General features: G+C 37.8%; 1 protein-coding gene across 14 annotated transcripts in view; it reads right to left on the minus strand.

Moving 5' to 3' along the window:
• Window positions 1–26,208, minus strand: part of LOC128163698 (A-kinase anchor protein 9-like) — a 132,853-nt gene that overhangs the window by 32,258 nt on the left and 74,387 nt on the right. For 12 of the 14 annotated variants that reach the window (XR_008240849.1, XM_052827335.1, XM_052827337.1 and 9 more), the window contains 18 exons: window positions 23,996–24,241; window positions 23,407–23,640; window positions 23,015–23,145; window positions 20,576–20,841; window positions 20,187–20,324; window positions 17,478–17,708; window positions 16,660–16,872; window positions 13,182–13,220; window positions 10,726–10,958; window positions 9,566–9,586; window positions 7,565–7,684; window positions 4,250–4,435; window positions 3,607–3,795; window positions 3,011–3,208; window positions 2,441–2,611; window positions 1,754–1,921; window positions 1,101–1,238; window positions 715–939 (listed from right to left, as the gene is read on the minus strand). Coding sequence is in view for 13 of the 14 variants with exons in the window: in XM_052827335.1 (XP_052683295.1) it covers window positions 715–939; window positions 1,101–1,238; window positions 1,754–1,921; window positions 2,441–2,611; window positions 3,011–3,208; window positions 3,607–3,795; window positions 4,250–4,435; window positions 7,565–7,684; window positions 9,566–9,586; window positions 10,726–10,958; window positions 13,182–13,220; window positions 16,660–16,872; window positions 17,478–17,708; window positions 20,187–20,324; window positions 20,576–20,841; window positions 23,015–23,145; window positions 23,407–23,640; window positions 23,996–24,241 (3,147 nt within the window). In the remaining variant the exon portion in view is untranslated. The remainder of the gene's footprint in view (window positions 1–714; window positions 940–1,100; window positions 1,239–1,753; window positions 1,922–2,440; window positions 2,612–3,010; window positions 3,209–3,606; window positions 3,796–4,249; window positions 4,436–7,564; window positions 7,685–9,565; window positions 9,587–10,725; window positions 10,959–13,181; window positions 13,221–16,659; window positions 16,873–17,477; window positions 17,709–20,186; window positions 20,325–20,575; window positions 20,842–23,014; window positions 23,146–23,406; window positions 23,641–23,995; window positions 24,242–26,208) is intronic. The other 2 variants (XM_052827336.1, XM_052827333.1) reach the window with 2 other exon arrangements.

Raw genomic sequence — 26,208 nt, forward strand, 5'->3', positions numbered from 1 at the left:
TCCTCCATCCACAAAATGCTTAAAAATTCATTTGTACAGATTAAAGCATGGTCAGTATCGATTAAAGCATAGTCACGATTTCGGTCAAAATTATTTTTTTCCGTTTCAAATGTTTACAATGCTTCAGTAAGTCATTCTTAATAATCGACAAAAATCTGAGCATGAGTCATCGTGTTATAAACAAGATACAGGACTTACAGAGCATGACTTGGTCATGTAAACAAAGCTTACGTCATGTTTTTGTTTACATTTCAATATTGAGATGAAAATTCCAATTATGACCTGTAATAAATGTGATAAAAGCTAGGAACTATTTATTTATGCTTAACATGAATTAATAGAGAGAGAAATTAGCTTGAAAACAACTTTTATCAGCATATTGAACCAATGTAAACAAAAACAGGGCACAAGCCTTGTTTACATGACAAAGAACTGTGAGCCCTGTATCTTGCTTATTACTCTATGACTGACAATCAAATTTTGGTTGATCATTAGAAATGCATTCCTAAAGCATTGTAAACAATAAAAATAAAACAATAGAAGATGACCAAAATCATGACCATGCCCCTTAAAGCTAGGAAATGTTCTACCTCTAACAAGAATACTCATTAGCCGTATACAATATTTACTGCCATCCACCTCTGTTAACGAGTACACTCATTGGCCATATACAATAATGACTGCCATATCTATGAACCGACCGGTCAGCCTTACCTGAGTTTTTTCCCTTTCCGCCGTTAGCTCCTTGGAGACTTTCTCCAGCTCTGTGACCTTTTCGTCCAAGGTCATGTTGAGGCCGGCAATCACCTCCTCCTTCTCCTGAATCGACTGCTGCTGGCCGACTATTTCTTCCTCCTTTTGCTGGAGAGCTGACTTGAGTTGCTCAAATTCTTCCATTTTTTGAGCCACGGAGTCTTCTAACTCCTGCTGGAGATTGGTCTAAAGAAAAAAAATATCAAATTCATGTAAATGTACAAAAAAAATATATTAAAATCAGAAGCTGTATTGAATTCGTTGATCATTCCCATAAAACATGAAAATCAATAAATATCAGACAATGTAGTCTTATGCCATGACTCTCATGTTAAATAGAGACCCACCTTTTCTGTGAAAGACTCAGACGCAGCAGGAATTCCATCCGTATCGCTGAGATCAGAGAAAGTGGACGCCTGAGATGCTCGGACGAGTTCCATCTCCTTACGCTCCAGCTCCGAGCGAAGTTTATCCACCTCCGTTTGCTGTAAAACAAGAGCAGGACTCATGTCGCTATACAACAGATACACTTCGATAACTTAATATAGCAATGAAATTTTAATTTTGATTTAATTTCATTTAATTTTAGAGATAGTACTTTGTATACTGATACAAATTTTGTATGCTCAACCTAGTGATGAAATTTTGGCACTCAGAGTCTAGTGACATAATACTGTATATTTCTGTTATTTTCATGATCTAATTTTGGCTTTCACATTGGAAATTATTCCATATGCAGAAATTTGGTATCGTTTGCCTCAGAAAAGACTTTTTATACTGCAAAAATTAACTGATGCCAAAAAATAAATTTAAATATTTTCCCCATTTTTGCAAATTTTGTGGCATGCAAAACCCCCCCAGATACACGGTAATCTTTACCATTTCCGCAAATTGATTTTTACTACTTGGGTTCTAGTGTCAGAATGATTAAAAATTTCAGCAAGTGCGGCCTATATTCTCAGTTAAATACAGACATCAATCAAGCAACAGAACTCCGTACCATTTCGGCGAGCGCATCACCGGACTTGAGAGCAGCTATCTCGAACCTGAGTCGGTCGAGCTGCTGAGTTAGGTGGTCTATCTCCTGGTTCTTCTCCTCCAACAGGTTCTGGCTCAGCACCGACATTGGCGTCCCGTCCAGATGCTTCTCCAGACTCCGCAACCGACGCTGTACATATAAAGGTGTTATCTCAAAGGCATCAGAACAAATACACACATATCATATCAATATAGGCAAACTCTGTATTCCTTTCAACAAGCTTCACAGAACAAATTCATGTGCATCTTTTTATACAAAATATTTTTTATCTTTACAGTTTACAGCCTGTTCTTACACTAAAATAAAAATACTTGGGTATTACTGTAGTTTCCTTATTTTATACTGAATTCCAGGATTCAACTGTTCTGCATCAAATTACGAGAATATAAAATCACAAATGCCTTATTTTTTATAATAATTATATCTTATTTACATCATTCTGAAAAATAAAATGAGATTCATAAATTCGTGATGTGTCCTTCTCATGATTTTCGACAGATATTAATTCCTCCCATTTAATAAGGAATCTACAGTACCATAAAAGAAAGCCTTACATCATCCTCTTCGATAGAGAAATCAATTCATAATATTAAAGATGAACCAAATGGAGAATTCAAAATGAAACATTTCCTTTGTAATGCATTCTACCTTCAGGTCCTCATTTTCAATTCTCAGATCAGCGGCCTTGTCCTCTTTCGGAGCCTCTGATTGGTTGGCTTGGTCTGAAGCCTGGATCTGATTGGTCAGTTGACTAATCAGTTTCTCTTTGTTGCTCAGAGATTCTTTCAAGTCGTTCAACTGCTCCTTCAGCTCTGCAATCTGTAAAAGAATCTGTCTATAGCTCTCTGTCTGATCTAATAGATTACACTCTGTGGAACCAGGTAATACAAATGAACCTATTTAATATCTTAAAATTCTAACATTTCTTATAAAACATGGAATTGTCAAAGTGGGCTAAAAAGAAGTTTTAGTCAATTTTTCTTTACGCATACTTCATCTATATGATTTAACTTTTGGATACCGAGGTATCTTCATGTTTTCTCTCATTTCCATCAAGTTTAAGAACAATGATTTACTGGATCATACATGCTACTCCTAACACAATATACAATTCTTCAGCAAAGGCTGAACCAACTGCCTGCTCTTATTCAATTTACCAGGATCAAATATTCCTCAAAAATATACCAATTTGACCTTGACCCAACTTTGACCCCTGACCTCTTTGTCCTTCTCCTCCGTGACCTCTCTCTGGTTGTCAACCTGTCGCTGTAGCGAAGACGTCTGGCTGTCGTCCAGGAACCCGCCGGAGTAGTCTCCCCTGTGTCTCATCTCGTCGAGTTGGTTACGGAGTGCCGAGATCTGTTTGAGTTGGTCCTCGAGCTGAAGTTGGAGCTGTTCTTTCTCCTGGTACAGGGCCTAAACAAAATCAAGAATATCTCAAGAATTGAAACTATCTCTGGGACAATGAGAGTAATTTGATAATATTCCAGGGCGTAAAGCAACTAAAACAAAACACAGGGAGGAATCCCACAATGTTTTAAGGCTCTTTCAATAGTTGAAATATTTTTTATTTTGTTTGAAAACTATCTCGGGGACCATGATGATAATATCTAAAATAATTGATGACATCCCAGGGCCTACAGCAACTAAAACAAAATACAGGGAAGAATCTCACAATGCTGTACGGCTCTTTCAATAATTGAGATATTTTGTTTTAGAAAGGTAATCTCTTTCAATAAATGAGATATTATGTTTTAGAAAGGTGATCTCTTTAATTCAATGGTTTTCCCATCATGTCTCAGTATACCACACACCTCTTCCTGTTGCAGTGAGATGTGAGATGGGAGCTTCCTTCGTCGTCTCATGGCTCGTGTCTCACTCCCTGTGGACTCAGACTCACTGGCTGATTCACACTCCTCCTCTTCTTGTTCGGCCGCCATCTTGTCCGACATCTCGCTTACCGATCGACGTCGCTCCAACATCTGCTCTAGTTGACGGATTTTCTGAAATAGATTACATTTATCAAACAGTAAAGATCCAATTTTTGATCTAACAGACACAATCTGAGATTAAATTTTATCTTAAGAAAATGATATATCTCAGCAAGTCAATTTTTACTGCAGGTTTGATTTTTAAAAGGCAAACTATATAAATATATGACTGCATCCTTTCAAAAGAATTACCAGAAAATACAAAGATCTGGTAAATAAAACTCTTATTCAATATTATTCTTTTGAAGGTTTATTCACAAAACTTACATATACCAACATGAATAATCATCATACCTAATAATATCCCCTAAAATTGAGCAGTTTTCTGTAACAAACACTTGTGATGGTGACCAGTTTATAAGTTTCACAATAACCAGTTTATAGGTTTGATGGCTATCAGTTTATAGGTTTGACGGTTACCAGTTTATAGGTTTGAAGTTTACCAGTTTATAGGTTTGAATGTTACCAGTTTATGGGCCTGTTCTGTCTTGGCCTGCTCCTCTACTTCCTGTTCCAGTTGTCGTACCACGGCCGCCAACTCCTCCGACGTCATTTGTTTGTCAGACAGGTCACGCTTCAGTCGCTGTGTCTGCTGTACTATCTCACTGTGACTGTCTATCCGATCCTGAAGTTCTTCTGTCAAATTTTCAACCTAAAATAAGGATCATCTCAAAATTCAATATATAGAAATACAAACTATCTCAAAAGTCATTTTACAGCAGCACAGAATTGCCCATCTAAAAATAGGGATCATATCAAAAGTCACTGCATAGAAAAAAGGGGGCATCTCAAAAGTCACTTCCCAATATCATTAATCTTAAAAGAAGGGACAACTCTAGAGTCATGAAAGAAAATTGTCAGCCTTCAAACAGGGGTCATTTCAAAAGTTAATACACAAAACTGTCAACCTAACAGAGGTTGTCCCAAAAATGACTCAACAGTAAGCAAGTGAAAGCTTTATATTGTCATATTTATATTTATATGTTACATACACAACAAGACGTCTGTCATCAATTCCTACTGAATGTATAAACATACTGCATAAAAAAAAGTTAGTAGCAGTACTGAGAGGTAAGTTCAACTATGTGAGCATGACCTTTTTACTCACATGAACCGTATGACATTGGCAGATGAAACACATATACCAAATCTTCAAAGGACCAGAATCTAGACATTTTACTATCATAATTCTGCCTGAACTAAAGAAGAGCTTTAGTCATCTCCTTTTTTCTCATGTCTGGAACTTATTAATGAATTATGCCTATGCTGCAGTACTTATTCATGAGTTACGCCTATGCTGCAGAACTTATTCATGACTTTCAACTATGCTGCAGTACTTATTCATAAGTTACACCAATGCTGCACAACTCATTCATGAGTTATGACTATGCTGCAGAACTTATTCATGAGTTAGGTCTGTGCTGCAATACTTATTCATGAGTAACACCTATGCTGCAATACTTATTCATGACTTACATTTATGCTGCAATACTTATTCATGAGTTACGCCTATGCTGCAATACTTATTCAAGAGTTTCGCCTATGCTGCAGAACTTATTTATGAGTTACGTCTATGCTGCAATACTTATTCATGAGTTTCACCTATGCTGCAGAACTTGTTCATGAGTTACGCCTTTGCTGCAGACAGGTTTCCTTGCGCTATTTGCCTGGAAGGTTAGAGAGTTAATAAGAACAGTGACAGAAATCACAACAAAGTGAGGTGATGAACAGTGACGCAGAAACTTGCAAATTCAAACCCTGTCTAACGCTTTATTTTTCTGCGCATTGAACAGCAAGAGGATTAAATCATTGTAAATCTTTGCATCAAGCTGCGACAGCTGGACATTGAATATTTAATACTTATGAATAATTTTTTTAAGTTGGGTGGCGGGGGAATAGATGCTTGATCATCAATCTTTCAATCAATTGTTTTTTGGTTGGCCATAGTGTTACTCTCACTTTGTATAATTGTCAGTTTAAATTTGGTTTTTAAATGCGCAGCACATTCAATTCACCTTTGGCACCCATGTTTGCATTCTTCAATTCTGTTAACCTACTTTATACATGAATAACTTCTGCTAGGGGCAAGGTCATGCACAGTTGTATTTGCCCCATTCCACCCACCCCACCCTCTACACACCCCCACCCTCTACACACACCCACCCTCTACACACACCCACCCTCTACACACACCCACCCTCTACACACCCCCACCCTCTACACACCCCCACCCTCTACACTCCCCACCCTCTACACACCCCCACCCTCTACACACCCCCACCCACTACACACACCCACCCTCTACACACCCCCACCCTCTACACACACACATTACACACACCCCCACCCTCTACACACACCCACCCTCTACACACACCCACCCTCTACACACCCCCACCCTCTACACACACACATTACACACACCCCCACCCTCTACACACCCCCACCCTCTACACACCCCCACCCTCTACACACCCCCACCCTCTACACACACCCACCCTCTACACACCCCAACCCTCTACACACACACATTACACACACCCCCACCCTCTACACACCCCCACCCTCTACACTCCCCACCCTCTACACACCCCCACCCTCTACACACCCCCACCCTCTACACTCCCCACCCTCTACACACCACCACCCTCTACACACACCCACCCTCTACACACACCCACCCTCTACACACCCCCACCCTCTACACACACCCACCCTCTACACACCCCCACCCTCTACACACACACATTACACACACCCCCACCCTCTACACACCCCCACCCTCTACACTCCCCACCCTCTACACACCCCCACCCTCTACACACCCCCACCCTCTACACACCCCCACCCTCTACACACCCCCACCCTCTACACACACCCACCCTCTACACACCCCCACCCTCTACACACACCCACCCTCTACACACACCCACCCTCTACACACCCCCACCCTCTACACACCCCCACCCTCTACACTCCCCACCCTCTACACACACCCACCCTCTACACACCCCCACCCTCTACACACCCCCACCCTCTACACACCCCCACCCTCTACACACCCCCACCCTCTACACACACCCACCCTCTACACACCACCACCCTCTACACACACCCACCCTCTACACACACCCACCCTCTACACACCCCCACCCTCTACACACACCCACCCTCTACACACACCCACCCTCTACACACACCCACCCTCTACACACCCCCACCCTCTACACACACCCACCCTCTACACACCCCCACCCTCTACACACACACATTACACACACCCCCACCCTCTACACACCCCCACCCTCTACACTCCCCACCCTCTACACACCCCCACCCTCTACACACCCCCACCCTCTACACACACCCACCCTCTACACACCCCCACCCTCTACACACACATTACACCTCTATCTGCAGGGTATCCCTCTTCTGTACATCCTTATAATTATATGGGGAGAAATTTAACTCTAAGGTTTCTAAATTGATAAAAATATATTGTACTTCTTTTTATACATTAAATTTATTGCCCTGTGGTTATATTTCATTATTATTGTCCAATGGTCATAGTTCATCATTATTGCCCTGAGGTCATATTTCATCACTTGCGTATAATAATCATCAATGTTCTTTGGTCATATTTTTGCATTATTGCCCCGTTGACATACCTCTACATTATTGCCCTGTGGTCATATTTCTACATTATTGCCCTGTGGTCATATATCTACATTATTGCCCTGTCATTATATTTTATCATTATTGCCCTGTGGTTATATCGTACCTCTCTCTGAAGTCTGTTTTCGGCTGCTTGTTTCTTCTCCTGATCAGACAGGGACTTTTTGAGTTTTTCCACTTCTCGAACAAATTCATCTCTCTCTTGTTCCCTTTCGTTGGCTTGTTCCTGAAATTGGGTCCAAATTACCAAATGGCATAGAAACTGTATAGACAGGGTTGTCCTGTTATAGAAGCCTAACACAACCAGAGTTAGTAATTCAAAATTAATATAATTATAACCATTAGCTAGGTTTGTCAATATTTTGCATGCAATTTCAATTTTTTTTTTTAGTAGATCTTAACTTTACATATTAAACAAATATATACAATTAAGGCATGCATATACTATATTTGACTATAGTCCATTACTTTATGCATAATACATAGATAATTTTGATAAAAGAGGATATTGTGTGGTTTCTGTAGGTTTATATTTCTACTGTTTAGAGATAAAAGCTTATATGTTTATGAATGCTTAAATTACAGAGGGTATGGAGAGACATTAAAAGTCTGAGGCTCTAGAGCTAATTAAGCTAATTACAATATATAACACTGTTACAGTTTAATTATGATCTATTTTGGGTGAGATCAGAAAGTAAGAAATCTGCTCCTCTTCCCATCAAAAGATATTACTAAGACACATGTAAGATATAATGTATAACAGTTGTTAACAAAATAACAGCCTCTAAAGGAATCAATTTTGTTAAGACATTAGAGATGTTTACTTGAAGTTGATTAAATTTGGTACTACCGTATGTATGATAATGGAAAACAGAACGAAGCTCTACAAGAATCACCAGGTTCTGCAGTTTTACATTCAATGAGTTCTACATTGATTTCAAAGTTGTCACTGTAAAATTAAGACTCTTAACCCCCTATTTCATCATTAAGAGGGCTCAGTGGTCGTGGCCTTTTTCAGATTGTATTGATCTCCTTTAGGAGAAGAGCTCTAGTTCATAGAAAAACACTAAAATGAAGGCTCTTCACCATATTAACTTCCTATATTAACTTCCTATTTACTCAAGACTTGTTGTTACAATATCATTATAGAATAATAATTAAACTAAAATATATATAATATGTTTTATGGTGTGACTGTTGGGGCAAGCGCAGAAGGAACCAAACCAATGCAACGTTAACCCAAAAATAGTAAATCAAAACTATAATTGATAGGAGAAGTACAGTAACTCAATTTCTGCATCAAACCTTAAGACTGAGGTAAAACTTAATTATCATATTCATCATCAACTTGTACTGACAATATTACAAAGGAGCAGAAGCCCCATCTGAGCTTTGTAAGGACCAGTAATAACAAAGACATAGGATCTGCTACAAAACTTTCAGCAAGGGTGAAAAACGTATACTGAGGAATATTTGCCCTTACCCCCCCCCCCCCCCAGTTTTATTTTTGCCCCTTTCACATAATAATTAAATATAATTGTTTGCAGGTGAATCTAGGACTGGGTGAATTCCAAAGTCTCAAATTATCTTTCTTGGAACACAACTGTGTCTTGGCAAATTCAAGACGCGGCGAAACTGTGTGCAAGAGAAAAACAGGAAAAATTACATGGGGCGAAAACGACCCTGTATACAATAGATAGCAAGAGTTTCCCCCTGACTTATAAAACATAGATTCTATCTAGTTTACTGGTCTCAGCCCCAGGCTATCAGTCTGAGAATTATCTTGTGTTACATATCGAACATAAAAATGTGTAAAACGAGTAAATTAAATCTAATTTAGACTGGAAGATAAAAAAGTAATCAAATCATATAAAAAATATGAGTGACATATATATCATATATATAAGAATGTAAATGACTGAAGCATACATATTAATACACAGTGAAATAATAATAAAGAATATAGTTGTTATATCAATACAAGTTGCTTTTTTAAGGCTGGATCTTAATATTGAGTAGTAGAATAATAATGAATGAACGAATACCAAACTTGGCATGCAGAATTGTTACGAGAAACAAGAATTTTTATGAATGGTTCTCTACTCACATCGTTTGTTAAATTCATGCTCTGTAAAACAGTGGCCGTCATAAAAGCAGGTCAAGGTCAATAAGGGTCAAAGGTCATTTCATTGAAAGATCCACATTCATGCAACATGGGGAAAGGGGGGAACAATCAGATGATGTTATTTTTTTGTTGTTTTTGTTGTTGGTTATTTCATGTTATTTTTAACCTGGTGAAATATTTAACACACAAAGCTGCATTCAAGCAATGTATGCAATAAGGCTGCAGCAGCAGTATTTGAAAAAGAAAATTAAACACAATATTCCAATTTCATGTTATCAGTTACCACTGTTACAACATTTCTGGTGTTTTGGGGTTTGGGGTTTCAGGTGTTTTAAATATATGACAGGTATTCCATCAACGATGGGTAAATTAACAATATCAAGGTAATTTAGTTTCCAGGTATTTTACATCTATTAAAGGTATCCTACAAATTACAGGTACTAATTACAGGTAAAAATTACAGGTAAAAAATTACAACGGATGATGGACATGTACTTGTTACAGGTATTGATTACAGGTACTTATTACAGGTGTTTTACATTTAAAGGTATGATACTGATTAAGGGTATTTGACAAAATCATGGTATTTGACAAACTACAGGTGATTGTTAACAGTAAGTGGTGTGAAGCACAGGTATATATTATCATGTGATGGTTGCAACCAAAGGTTAATACTGCATTGTAAATAAAATTGAATAAATTGAGCTCAATTAAAAACTTTTAAATAATGTTAGATGAACATTTACTGCTTTTGATAATGATATAACTTTTTCATCAGTTGCTTTTTACAGTATTTATCTAACATACAGAGGACTGAAAAATTCAAGTTCACAGCAAAAACAGAGGCCAGTCGGTAGCTGTCAGAATTAAAATCTATGACTTGTATTCCTACTCGATTCAAAAGTGAAGTCAACAGCTTAGAGCACACACAAGCCAAAATCAAAACAGCCAATCATGCAATTTTCATTAAGCCATATCATGAAAGTATAAAAAACACTTTTTTTTCTTTTTTTCATGCCATTTTATTTCTGTTTAAAGTTTTACGCAATGTTTAAGCTGTATGGATGTAACCAAAAAAAAAATTTTATTTTAGGTTTTTTCCATCTTTTGACACGTTCCCTGTGACCTTCCTGCACTCTTACCTCAATGAACTGCCGGTTGGATTTAAGTTGTTTCTCCACCGAGTCGAGTTGGAGCTGTAGGTCCTCCACCACCAGTTTCTTCTTCTCCAGCAGCTCCACGTAATGTCTCTCCGTCTCCTCACCGGCGTTCTCAAGCTCTGCCACCCGTTTCTCGTATTTCTCAGTCGTGGTTCGAAGTTGAAGCTGCAGACTTCTCTTCTCATCGTTCAGTTTGTTCAGTTCTAACATCAAGGCTGTAGTTGTACACAGAAAAGCATGTAAGCAATTCGTCCCCTTAACTAACCTGGAATGCTGGGATACTTTAAAGTGAAAGTAACTAAAAGTGAAAGTATATCTAGTATTACCACAACACACATTTATAAGTCTAGAATTTTTTTTACTAAATTTGATCTGTTATAAAACAACAACAAGCTATCACACAACAGATAGACTTCTTAGCATTTACACTTACTTTATCCAACATCTTTGTATTTTTCTACTTTCTGATAATTGATAGTTTTTGGTTTGCCTATATAATTCTGTCGAGATTCTGTCGAGATCCTACCAACAGTTTCAAGTCTGACTATTCACTACAATGTGCCCAGTGGACCATGAAGTTTGAGCAGTGTCAACTCTTTGATCCAAGCAAACCATAAGTGGCCCCCGACCACCGCAGTCTCTACTGTCAGGTGTGTCTAATGTGACTATCTGTTTTAAAATGGTGAATAAGCAAAGCACGTGTCCCAAAGCTAAACTTTGTCAAACTGCTGTGTGAAACACAAACTGACTAGCGGTTTGTGACTAGCTATTTGTGAATAACATTTTGTGACTACAAGTCAGTGACTAGCTATATGTGACTAGAGATTTGTGACAAGCTTTTTGTGAATAACATTTTGTGACTACAAGTCAGTGACTAGCTATATGTATCCAGAGATTTGTGACTAACAATAACTGGCTATAAGTTTGTGACTAGTGGTTTATGGCCTTCAGAGCTAGCAAATTGTAAAGTGGTGGTTTCTGACAAACAATTTTGAGACTAGCTATTTGAGGCTAGCTAATTATGGCTAGCATTGTGTGACTGTTATATGCTAAACAAGAGACTGTGCTAATAATAGTACTGAAAAGTCTTCAGTATAAAAGAAGCAAGCCCTATACTGCTTAGCTTGCTGACAGACCAAGGGGCCAAGAGATAAGATTGAATTTTCTATTCTATTTGCAGTGCAAAAAAAAGTTTCTTGATGAAGTGTTAAGAAATTTCAAAATTTAACCTCATGTTTATTTAATCTGAAATACATCTATGGAATAAAAAGGAGTGCAACGATATGTAAAAATAAGGAAAGGAATTTGCTATTTCCACATACTGACAACAGCAAGCAAACGGAAACACAGCATCAACAAAACCAAATATACAGGGGGGCAAAGGTCAAAGGTCAAACACAGTGGCACAACATCAAATCAGGGTCGGAGGGCAGGGGACAGGTTGTCTGGCCTTGTTTGGGGTAACAGCTCCAGACATTGAAACTCACGGGTTCAGAACAAACTCATAGGCTAAAGACAAATTCACAAACTCAGGATGTTCAAACTCACACAGGGGCCCTAGCAGATCTCGGATTCAGGACTCAATCAAAGTTCGAGTTATTCAAATTAATTTGAAAAAAAATCTGACTCTATAGTTAATTATTTAGTATTAATAAGATTGGTAAACAAAGGTTATTCATATCTTCCACAACATTTTAGTTTTCTGTTGAGCAATGAGTGGTCATTTTACTTGACTATTATTGCCATCTTTTATCAATTGAATAATTTCAACTGTTACAAAATGAATTATCATATGATTTTTTTATTTCATTATTAAACTCCAATAATAAAGCTGTTGATAAAGTAAAAGTTGTTTCTTTTAATTTCCACACAGTCTTAGATTTAATTATTAATAAGTTCTATCTAATTACCACAGCATTGCACCACAACAACCTACCAAATCGCAGCAAAATTTGTTCTAAAAATACTGACCAATCAAATTAAAAAGGATTCATCAAACAACTAGCTTGATATCACCAATCCCCAGTGGATATCTGGGTTTGTGAGCACTAACATTTGTTCTCATTTTATCACATAAACAAAAGGAAATTATTCAAACAATGACATATATCTTTAAAAGCTTCGTTCCCACTTTTATTTGTTTGGACATTTTACATGCAAACTTTTTATCATTTTCCGTAGTCAAGCAGAAAATAGTATGAACTTTTAGCATGCTATTGCAAGAATGATGCTGGCGCAGCAAAAAAATAAATCTTGTCATCGACGTCCCTTATCTCCCACAATGCACCACAAGCTCGATTGCTAAGTCTATTAATTCCACGACTCAAGATTTCAATTACATGCTACATTACAATTCAAAAGAACATGTACTAGAATTTTTTCTCAAAGAACAAAACAAGGCTATAATAATAAAAGATCTAGAACGGAGCTCAACAAACCTTGGTCACTAGAGGGCGCTGTGACGGCTCCCATGGTAACTGTTGTATACAAAATGGCAGATATAGCCATGCTCAGATTACATGTCATAAACAAGACAAAAACAGAAAATATTTAAGCTAGAGAGAAACTTGATCAAAGATGAAGCAAGAAGATTTGTTTAGTCTTTGGCTCTGTAGTTTGATGTGTCTTAATCAGATTGTAGGGTTGAATTAATTTGCTCTTAGACTAGTCTACAGTTACTGTTAGTAGCAATTCATTAAAATGTTTTGTTAGTAAATAATTTATGGTCACCAGATTTTAGTGTTTTAATCCAGCCCCAAAAAATGATTGACAAAAGCAGTTTCACTTAAGAATCTGATATCTTGTTTATCCCAACCTGGTTAACAAGTTTTGAATCATATTTCATTTGAAAAGACATCTCTTTGATCAATGAAAGATTTGATGAAGGCTTGAAGAAAACAGATTCTGGAATAAACTGCTCTGATCAGAGTCAAAGTGGTGAGTTTTGTTAAAGGGTTCCACGGGCGAATTAAGACACCATCACCTTAAGATAAAAAGTAATTCTTAAAGTTTCCTTTTAAAGCACCATTTGTTTATTTTCCTGAATGAAACATTTTCCTCTATACTGTCAGTCATGTTGATGCTGTCTAGTATTTGCCAGTGGAGTCCCCTTATATCAATGAGAGGAGTTATTTTTGGTACCATATAGAGCATGCATGTGATGGTGTCAAGGCCAACAGACAGGTCAAAGGTCATGACCTCTGAGGATACAGCAGGTAACATTGGACAGACAAAGGGAGAGCACTCAGATATATAGAGGGGGGGGACAATGTAATGGCATAGGGATGCTATTACAGTATTACATGTAATGACACAGGGATGCTATTACAGTATTACATGTAATGACACAGGGACGTTATTACAGTATTACATGTATACACTGTGGAGTAAGCCGGGACCTTCACACCAATGTACAATAATAACATTGAGTCTTATTGAGAGCTTTCAGTCCATGCAGGCATGCCATAAAAAAAACCCGATGTCCCCCGGGACCTTGGTTACATCATACAATGATATAAATGATACACTGAATTATTACCCGTACAATGATATAACGTGAGGTCCCCCGGGACCTTGGTTACCTCATACAATGATATAAATGATACACTGAAATATTACCCCATACAATGATATAACGTAACATGGAATTAATCAACATAAATAGATTATCATAAATTTTTGTTAGTAGATATAGAGTTAATGCCCTCGTTTCTTGGTTCATTGGTTCCAGTGTCGCTATGGTAACGTATACAAACAAGTGTTATGAAAAAACACTGAAGCAATGCTGAAATTATAATCCAATTAATTATATATGGTGATTATCCAGTTAATTGTATATGGTGATAATCCAATTAATGTACATATTTAATGCACTACCCTATCAGTAGTGGTGCTAGTATAATCTCTGATTACTGGAGGAGTGGTAGCCATTTTGAGTCTGGTTATTCAAATGTGACCCGCTCCCACCGCATGCACACCAGGGATACCTGGACACCATAAGCCGTGAGTTCTAACCAAACCAGAGTAATGAACCCCCGGGAGGAAACGTCCTTTGTAAACACGTAGCATCTGGGAAGTCTCCAGCTATTCTTTTGTCATCCTTTGTAAACATGTTTTACTGTAAACCAACTTTTATTGCGTGCTATAAATTTTCTCAAGTTTCACAAGAGCATCATCTTTGCGAATTTGACATTTTTTGCCGCTAATCAGTTCTTAAATGTCTCTTGTGTAAGCTATTTTTGTGACAATCAAGATCATTTATCTTACACTGATAAAATAAACATCTTGATCGCAAAAATCAGACATCGCAAACCAGTGTAATCTCCTGCGAATCACAAATAAACGTTGGTTTACCGTATCTGGGAAATCTAATCTCACGTCTTTTTAAATTTATTTCACACTTTGTCCAATTTGAGAGAAGGAAATATATATTCGCATTCACTGGCTATATTTTGAGTATTGCGGTGGGGGAAAAAAATCATGGGAGCTCCTCAGATGCATAATGAAATGTTTACAAAGAAATCTTCCTCAAAATAAATTCTAGCAGATATTCCAAATTAAGAAAACCAATTAATGAATACTCCCTACAGAACCGAGTTAATGAATCCTCCCCAGAGGTCATCATGTCCTACCTATTTCAATAAAGCGAAACATCCACAGTTTGATACGGGGCACCTAGGGGGGAAAACATAAAGTCAACTTGTGAAATTTATCTTACCCTGATAAAATCTAAAGCAAAAAAAATCCAGTCTGAAATCTCTAAACAAAATAGTACCTACCACATGTTGTTCTGTTCAACCACACTTCATTCATTGGTCCACAGAAAATTTGGAGCAGAGAAAATTACCTCCCTTTTAACCATTTGATTAAATGATCCCAAAACCTCACTTATAACTTACATTTCTTTTTTTATGACATTAAATAAGTAAATTAAATATAGTAATCATTTTATTTATTTATTTCCAGGTAACTGGTAGCAGCTGAGAAAATAAACAAAACTCAGCAGTAAATCAAAAAGCTATCAACCATTTACATCAACTGGATTTCCTTTCTAACAATAAAAGACAATGATAGGAATTATCCAAAGAAAAAAACCCCCAAAATATTACACCAAATACCCTCTATCATATTCCCTTATTGTTAAACTGTTAACTCTATATAATATATCAATAATGTCATTCAAATCATAGAGGAAAAGCCCTTGCTATCACATTTTTCTCAAAGAAAAAATAAATAATGACTGCCAACTTTAAAATCAATGAACACATGACCTGATTTTGTTTGGTGGTAAAATCTGCTAAAATCTGTATTCAAACTGTGGATATCGGTGAGTAACTGACTTGACCTTGCACTATTTCATTGGTCAAGGTTAAAGCTGTAGACAACAAGCAGCAAGTAGTCTCTGGAATTATCATTCCAAGGGCACTATAATCACAAACCTGATAAACTGTCTGCACATACATGTATGCATAAAACAATGTAAACTTCTCAAATAAAAGACAAAACAATAACATAGAAGAAACACAGAATCACGAATGAGACTCGTTCTAAAGAACTTTAAAAATGGCAGTACTGATGCATTCTGGGAATGGCCAATCAGTCAGGTGATCACATTGTTTTAGGTAGAGTTCAATACACAACACAAGTCTAAAATACACAATGTTGGCTGATTTGAACTTCAGACTGACATTCATCATAACTTTGCTCTCTCTCTCTCTCTACTCTCTCCTCCCTTTCTCTTTCTTACTTTCTCTTTCTCTCTCTGTAATCACTTTCAAAGAGTCCTCCCTGTGACTAAAATGACCCCTCCCCATGACTACACCGACTACAATAACCACTCCCTGATTAGGTAGCAGCCCACAGCGACACCTATGGGAACCAGAGGAACCAAGTAATTAGGGCGGTTGTCATGGAAACCTTGCGCCTGATCGCCCACGTTGTCATTGAGGAGCTCTCGTTGTCGTTGCATCTCGCTGCGTAGTGATGTGGCTTCATGATGAGATGTTTCGAGGTCGAGCAGCTTGTTTTTAGTTGTCTCTAACTCGAGCACCAGGGCCTCCGTCTTCTCCTCCAGATCTCGGACCTGCTGCTCACGCTGATCTCGCTCGGTGCTGTATCCTTCAATGAGTCCTACAGAACGAGATTTTTAGGATAGAACTCGACTGAGTACGTATTAGAATGGATTAGCTCAAAATATCACCACCATCTGTGATGTGATAATTAAACAATGTAAAGTTTACCTTTTACTAAGATTGACTTCTGCTGAGAATATAACATAAATTCTTTAAATTGAAGTGACTTAGAGTAGATAAGTAGATTTTTTCTAGAATACATACATTCTAATTAGTACATCTGTCAGAGAATGCACTATTACATGTCATGAACACAACATTCTTTGCTTTAAGAACTATAGGGCACCCCCTTCTTGTGACACTTTCTTTCTATTCAAAAAGAAATTCTCAAGCAAATTTTGACCAAAAATTCATAAATTACCGTATATGCCGATTTTTCCGTGCCTGAAATCTTTGCAAAAAATGTGTAACATTTTTTATTTGCATCAGTCTTTTTTGTTACTTTTTTTATATTTTTTTATAGAAAATAAAACGTCAGGATATATTTTCTGCATATTCAAAATTTTGCGATTTATAGGAGATCAGGAAAAAAGCGAACATCGCAAAAATCACCGTATATAGGCTATAAATATAGTTTAAATATCTACTGAACTCTGTACTGACCCTCGGCTTTGTGTAGTTCCATGGCGAGGTATTCCTTGGCCTCCACTTCCTCTCTCAGCCTCTCTTCCAGTTCCTCGCACCGCGTGGACACGGACAGTGACTCCTGTTGCCCTGACGACACGGAGGTCACCAAGTCGTGCTGGGTCCGCTTCGAGTCGTACAGTTGGTGGGTGGTGTCCTCGATCATGTCTAGGAGCCGCGACACAGAGCCCTGCAGCCGATTACTGGCATCTGTCCAAAAAAGATCACACTAATCAAGGGATCGTAAAATTAATTAATGTCATATATTTAAAAAAAATATCTGTGCAAAAACCATCACAGGTAGAGCAACAAGGGAGTGTATCAAAACCTGAGCTAACATCACATGTAAAGCAGGGAATATTTCAAAGTTATATTTCATAAACAAAACAAAACAAGAGTGAACTATGTGTAGTTTTTTTGTTGCTTTCTTCTAATTATTTTAGTAAGTCTATGTCATTATTTGCAAATTTTTAAGACAAAAATTGATGTCTATGAATAATCAAAAATTAATAAAGTAAAATATGTTATGCTTCAATAACAGAATTGTTTAGTTTACACAATATGTAGTGGTTTTGATATCAATAAATACCTGTACAATTGAGTGAACTGTCTAACAAAAAACTTCAATACAATTCGACTATTCTAAAAGATGACATTTAACCCAGTAAACTCACCGTAAGTGTACTCCATTGTCATAGTAATGCCTGCATTATACTGTACAAATTACACTACATTCCATTGTTATCATAATGTTCATACTTAACTCTGTCAGTACCATGATCATAATACCAGTTAAATACTACACACAATAAATACTACACACAATCCCAGGACCTCTATGTATTAAATGAACATTAAACTCATGAAGTGTTTGATGGGGGACAGAGGAGGGCTATTGGGTGTAATTAGCTGTCTCTGTCTGTATACAAACACAGGGCTCTCACTCTCTCTCTCTCTCTGTCCATATGTCTGTCTGTCTGTCTGTCTGTCTGTATGTATGTATCTCTCTCTTTCTCTTCTTTCTGTGTCTCTGTGTGTCTCTCTTTCTCATCTCTCGTACCATTTTCTGTTTGTCTGTCTGTACCTCTTTCTCTTTTCTCTCTCTCTCCTCTCTCTCTCTCTCTCTCTCTCTCTCTCTCTCTCTCTGAGAGCAAGTACTTTTACATAAAAATCTATATTTAACACAACTTGAATACTTTTTTCTTTGAATGAAAAAACCATGGATAAAGAATTTAACAAAGGCTAGATTTGTATCTAAAAAGTTTCCAAGATTTTGTCGCAGATGTTAATTCATCCAAAGGTCAACCATTTTCCTTGCCTGTAATGAAATGCTTGTAACATATTTCTCTCATTTAGAGTAAAAGCTTGTTCAAAATCTGGTTTTAATCATCAAAAAGCCTGGCTAACTTTAAGTCTGTTTCTGTTCTTATTTTAGTTTACTTTTTTCAGTTTTTGTTGATATCTTATATAATCTCTCAGATGTTATCTGCAGAAAAAAACTGACAAAGCTTCGATTTCAGAGTAAAAAAAACCCTGGTATCTTTCTAATGCTATATCTCCTCTTTTCCCTCTTCTATTTCTTGCCCCCCCCCCTTGCTCTCTCTGCCTCCTCCACCCCCTCCCCCTTTCTCTCCACCCATCTCTCTCTGTCTCTCTGTCTCTCTGTTTCTCTCTCTCTCTCTCTCTCTCTCTCTCTCTCTCTCTCTCTCTCTCTCTCTCTCTCTCTCTCTCTCTCTCTCTCACGACTGACATTAAATCTATAATCCATTTATTAAGCCAAAAACATTACTAACTAATGATCCTACAATTGACAACCCTTATCATATAAAGCCATCACTGAAGTGTCAAATTCTGTGACGAATCTACTCACCGAAATATTCATTGATGGTGGTCATTTCCTCTTGAAGTATATCGGCCTGTTCATCAGAATCTCACTTATTAAAACACACTTACATCCTACACTGCCTCTCCTGGTTGTTTACGTTATTAAGTAAAGCTGTTTATGTTTTTAAGTTACTTTTTTTGTCGCAGCCATTAGATGACAGGAAGTGATGGAGTTCGAGACGGTTCATTCATGCGGCGTCTCCCCCCCCCCCCCCCCCCCCCCCCCACACACACACACCAAGTGCTTCCTTGTTTACCAAACACACACACTTATACAATAATCAAGTACTGTGAATACCAGTCCTTTTAGCTCACTCCATTTCACCCATATATAATCTTGTCCCGCATAACGGATAAAATTACATAATTTTGCCATATTTTGTCATCATAAAGAGCAGAAGAATAAGAGTAGTGATTAGTTATATTATAATAATTGTTGAAAAGAAATATTTCCTTGGTTGAGGGGTGTATTTTATTTTTATCTTGAAGGAGTCTCACACAACACCAACGCCTCCCCAGATTTACCTGACAAATACACCTCCCCAGATTTACCTGACACTAACATCTCTTCTTGGTTTCACCTGACAATAACACCTCCCTTCTTGGTTTTACCTGACAAATACACCTCCCCAGATTTACCTGACAAATACACCTCCCCAGATTTACCTAACAAATACACCTCCCCAGATTTACCTGACAAATACACCTCCCCAGATTTACCTGACAATAACACCTCCTCTCATTTTACCTGGCACTAACACCTCCCCTGGGTTTTACATGACATTAACAGCTCCCTTGTCTTACCTGTGAGTAGCTCCTCCCCCTCAGTGTCGAGGTCTGGCCCCTGGAAGATGCTCTCTGTGATGGTTCTCTGGGACAGATCCAGGCCCTCGTCTGTCAGGTTAGAGAGCAGGCTCGTCTCGTGGGGGGGAACATCCCCTCCTGTCACAAAACACAAACAAAATAGTCATATCACTGTTTAATGGAATTTAATCTGAGCAAGATTCAAATTTTTTTTTTAACTTCAGAGGCTAAATAAACCACCAGATAATTTTTTATTACTGACAACTTTTGATATAGATTTGTCTTCTAAAAATCTTTTATATGACATATAATTTGTATCATAATATAGTAAATCTATCATAAAAAGCATGTCATATTTATTGAAACAAAAAAATCAGAAATAAGCTGACCTTCAGCGCCCCCTGGAGAGCTGGGTTCTGGGGGCATGGGTCGCTGACCAGTGGGAGGAGACCTAGGGTGGCTGCCTGGGGGTGACCGGGGTTTGCCGGGGGGTGGGGATCTCCGGTGGAGTAAGGGGGAGGGCTGTTCCCCGGGCTGTCCCCCTGTGACGATACTGGACAACTTCCTGTTGATTGTGTCTTCCACGTTGAGGTAGGTTTTGACTGCGTCCGACAATAGCTGTAGCAGGTGCTCATTGGTCGACTGGATGGACTCCCTGTCAGCCAATCAAATGACAGATATACAATACTGACCAATCAAATGACACAAATATGATACTGAACAATCAATTGACAGAAATTTGATACTGACCAGTCAAATGATAAATACATAGTATTGACCAATTGATTGCAAACATACAAATTAATATAATATTAATGATAAACATGATATATACTGGCCAAAGGAAATAATGATGATATATCATTTAGTATTCAAATACTAGTTACTGAAACCACCATGTACAGTCCAAACAATGCTGACCAATCAGAACAGATAAAGTGACTGGCTGTTTGTCAGAATATTTTAATAAGCTTTCAATTTTTTTTCTTTTTTTTTTTTTACAAAAGTTCATGAATCCAAATATCACAAGTTCTTTCTTGCTTACCATATTTACTAACAATGTGAGTAGAAAATGTGAGAAATTTCCATTCCTGTTTTATTTAGAAACCACTGTGTGTAATAGCAGGACCCCATTGACAATGTTATCAACAGGTCAACCATAATGAGACTGAATCAGTGAACCAGTATCAGGTGTGATATTAATCATTAATTAGTTAATTGATGATCTAAGCAGTGATCTCTTGTGACCTGTGTCCAAAACTTCAGCAATCAGCATCCTTAAAGTTGTCTGTTACATGAACACGGAATGAGATTATCATGAGGGATTATCACCGTGGATTAAGATGGTCAAAGATTACAATCGTGATCTTCTGTGGGATTATTTACATCAACTTGGAACAGCGACAGCAATGTTCGACCACATGTTTTATTTTCCAGAATACACACAGTGTATACTTTTTTTTATTCTAGGTCAACTAATTTAGCTCTAATGATGATAATTTTCATAAGGGAATCAAATTTGAAATGCACATAGTTTCAGCATGTCTTGGGTTGCCAAATTCCTACATTTTAAACACTGGGCTCAAAAGTTTGATGAAGTAAATACACATCTCTCTAGACTATATTATCTGGAAAAAATTATAGATTTCTTTCACATTACAAAAAATTATCCTGTCCAAAATTGAGGTGTGTTTGCTGCCACTGTTCTGTATCAATCTGATGATAACGATGATGAGATCACACGATGCAATGCTTGGTCCCCCTTAGTTTGGCCCCCCTTTTTTTACTTTTTGGGTCTCAGTCCTCCGTCCGGGTGGAGCGGTCTTCCTTCCTGACCGTAGCACCGTCTGAATCAGCCACACAAACATTGACAGACATCTTGTACATAACGGCACAACATCAGTAATATCTTAATTAAACTTCACTACATTTTGTCGTGTCATTGCCGGTTAAATCAAAGTACTGAAACAGGTCAACATATTAACCATCAGTTCTACCTCAACTTTTTAGATATGATTTATTAAGATAATGTATGAACTATTATTTAGTAATTAAAAAAAATTCTATAATTTATAGAATTTGAATTTGAGTATTTTCCTATATCTTAATAAAGAACTCTTCTTCTTCACGAGATCAAGACAGTCTAAAAATGGCTGCCACCATCCAGTTCTCTAAATAAAACCTATCTTCCATTGCTTTGTCGTTTCCTGGTCCTTGTTCATCGTTTATTTTCAATGTCCTTTTAATACTTTTTATTCCAAAATAGTAGATAAAAGTTGCTCAGTAGTTGGAGCATTCGCCTGGTACACTTGAGGCCCTGGGTTCAAGTCAAGTCCCAGTTGAAACCGATTTAAGGAGGCTCAATGGTCGACAAATTAACCATCAGACCTACTTAACACTATCAGATATGATTTTTGTTTTACCTATATCAAATCTAGTCTGACTTTGTCTGACTCAATATCTCTTTCTACACAAAGAGAAGACAACTCCTGATCTAACCCTCTTTACTGTAAGTAAATCCATGATTACCCTACTGAGTGAACATTGGATCTATTCTTACAACTCTGGGCAAACTCATTGAATTCATTCTTATGCCTCTGAGATACTGTAAACCAATTTTTATTCACGATTAACTGCCTATAAACTGGTTCGCAACGATCAATGTTCGCGACCAAGCCTCATCCAGACCTGTATTGTTATAAAAACTATAGACAAAGGATTGGTTCGTGGCAAGAAATATTCGCAATGACAAGGCTCCCGCTAATCTCGCAAAAATTTCTCACACGCGAATAAAAGTTGGTTTACAGTAACTCATCTGATCTTCTTACCTCTCTGAATGCACTCGCTCGAGATCACTCTTCAGCATGACCTCAAGGTTTCGACTCTCTTCGTTCTCACGTTCACGGCGCTCCACAATCTCGGCAAACTTGGACTGTAAACTCTCGATCTCCTTCTCCAGCTAAAGTCAAACGGAAATCAGGATTAATCTCACCATTGCCAATAATAACACTGAACAGATACACTGGTTCTCTTCTTTGCAATAAAAGTACAATCATATTCATTTTTAGGAACACCAAAACAATTCATTATACTCTATGCTGTTTTTTATGAAAGTATAAACAAATCTTAAACTAAACAATTGATTAAAAATTTCCTCAGCTTTGATACAACATATAAGGCAATGACCTCTAACAACCCCTGACCCCTGACCCCAGTGTACCTCGCAAATCTTGTCCTCCTTGTCCCTGAGCTCTGTCGCCAAGGAGACCGTTTCCGTGGGTGCCTCACTGGTGGAGAACTCGGTGGACGATCCGAGGGACTTCCCCATCTGTAGGCCCTGGGTCAAGAGGTCGGCGGACATTGTCTGCAGTAGGTCACTGGGCGTGCTCCTCCCACTGTCAGGTTTACCTGGAGTCCCCTCCCCAGGGGGCGCATCTGTGGATGGGGCCTGGGTCTACAGAAAAAGATTGACAGCTCTAGTGAAGATGTTTTAACATTTTGCATTGCATTAATTGGATTCTGTTGACCATTAATAAAATGAATACAATTTCTTTGGAGTGCTCAATTCTAGGATTCTGACCTTTTGTGTCATCTAGCAAGAATATAAAATTATGTTCACCTATTATTTTAAATAATTTACATCAACTTTAAGAAAAATAAAAGAAAGTTTTTAAAATCCACATGAAGTGAACTACCTTCCATATCCTAAGAAAGTCTTTAGAAAATTTACTGACAAATACAACAGCCATGAGACACTACCCACCTGTTCTACACCTAATACAACGGCCCAACCATCAGACTCTACCCACCTGTTCTATAGATTCCTCGACCTCGTCAGACAAGAGGTCGGTCCCAGCATCCCTTGGTAAAGCAGGGGGTTTCTCCGTGGGGGGACGGAGGGGGGTACCGCCCTCCTCAATGCTCGACTCGAACTTGATCAGGTCGACGGACACCTCCTGGGGCGGAGTCTCCTGGTCGCCGTGGTTACTGGAGTCCTCCATGTCCCTGACCGGAGTACTCCGCTTTGGACCAGGGGAGGACATGGCTCCTGGGTCCTGAGTTCACAAAACAGAGGTACTTTTATAACATTTAAAGTAACCCAAGTTATTAGTCTTCAAGAGAAAGTACTGTAAATTCCTTATTTTATGCGAGTACTTAATTCCATGATTCCACTGTTTTGTATCAATTCACTAAAATATAAAATCACAATCATCAATTTTTTGTTATAATTTCCTGTAGATCAAAAGAGTCTGAAAAATTAAAGTGAGATTTTAAAATTTGCGAGGGTCGCTTCTCGCGTTTTTACCCAATTATTATTTCCACGCGTTTATTTAGGAATTTACAGTACAAAAAGTTGATGTGCACTGATAAGGCAGCTGCGACTTCTCTCATACAGACTGTAGATAATGGTACCGTCTAAGAATGACTATTATGTGTTGAAAATCAAACAATAAAACAAATTTAAATGTTTATTGGACTCCAAAAAGCCACTGAAGAGCCTGGGGGAGACTAGTCGGTGTTGAAGTAGCTCATTCTACAGTTTATACACAGACGTAGATAGTTTTAATGTCTGAAAATGACAAGTGTTAAAAATTCAACACCAAAAAATGCTTAGGCAAATATTGGACTTCATATGTTTATGGACCAATATTCAGACATAAACTGTCTCCAACACTTCACTGAATGACTCTGTAAGAGAGAGAGGGTACACAGAATGCACCCCCTTGTATGTACACAGTGTGCACCCCCTTGTATGTAAAGGTATGTACCCCTGTGTATGTACACAGTGTGCACCCCCTTGTATGTAAACAGTGTGACCCCCTTGTACATGTTGAGAGGATAAATTCTTGGTTCCAATAAATACATGTTTTTTACTTGAATTTGACACTTGTAGGTAGTTATAATAAATCATTAATAGCTCATATCAGAGAGAGAGAGAGAGAGAGAGAGAGAGAGAGAGAGGTGTAACAATTTCTCAACATGGGTGATTACATCCCTTAATATCAATTATTAAGCATGGAGTTAAAATCCTGACTCAATCTATCATGGATCAGTGGTATGAGCTGGAGATAATCCCAGATTAACTAGCTGCCCTTTAAACTGAGACACCTTTCATTCCAATGGCATATGTCTGAGAAAGACTGCATGTAATAGTTCATAAAAGTTGTACCATATAAAAATTCTCACTATGGTTGTCCAAATATATACACACTTTTTCTGAAGTTGTATCACGAACAATTATTAAAACCAATGCAGTGATGGACAATATGCAGTGTACGGTGCCTACATTTAACAATACCCATGGCCAGCACAATTTGGAAATTTGGGGCAGATTTTCAGTGTAACAGTTCTTCTGTTAACCAGATACATATATTTACATATCCAAGACAATACACATAGTTATCTTCATAGATTATACTCTCCAGAAAACCAGCATTAAACACCAGCTATCATGGCTATAGTCAAATGTTAACAGTTTAATTAGACTCTCGTTCTTGATACACCTGTCCCCTAGCTGTACTAAGTTCTCTTCATACACCTGTCCCCTAGCTGTACTAAGTTCAGTGAGTTTACAAATCTTGCTGACACCTAAAGATCCCTCACTTATCCATGTGTAAAATCAATTCTCACCTCCACTATCTAGGTCAAAGGAATACACATTTAAATTCCAGGTACATGTATTCCATTCATCAAGACATGCTACAGGTAAATCCCAGGTGTTTCCACACTCAGTGAATCATATTACTGTTCACCTGTCTGTTTCCTTCAGGTGAGTTCTATAATCTCAGGAGCATCCATTCAAAATGTTTTTCCAAAAGTTCCAAAGACTGAAGTATTTTCCCACCATACACATTTTCTTGTTTGAATACTAACACCATATTGTTTTTTTTACCTCCAAAATTAGAGAGTATACTATCTATTTTTATCTGAGCTGGGATTCCCCTTTGTGAAGTGCATGCCTAATGCTGGTTTTCTAGTGCATAATTTTTAAAGTTTTGACAGAAATAATGTCATGCTTGCT

Source organism: Crassostrea angulata, chromosome 9 (genome assembly GCF_025612915.1).
Source record: "Crassostrea angulata isolate pt1a10 chromosome 9, ASM2561291v2, whole genome shotgun sequence".
NCBI lineage: Eukaryota > Metazoa > Mollusca > Bivalvia > Ostreida > Ostreidae > Magallana > Magallana angulata.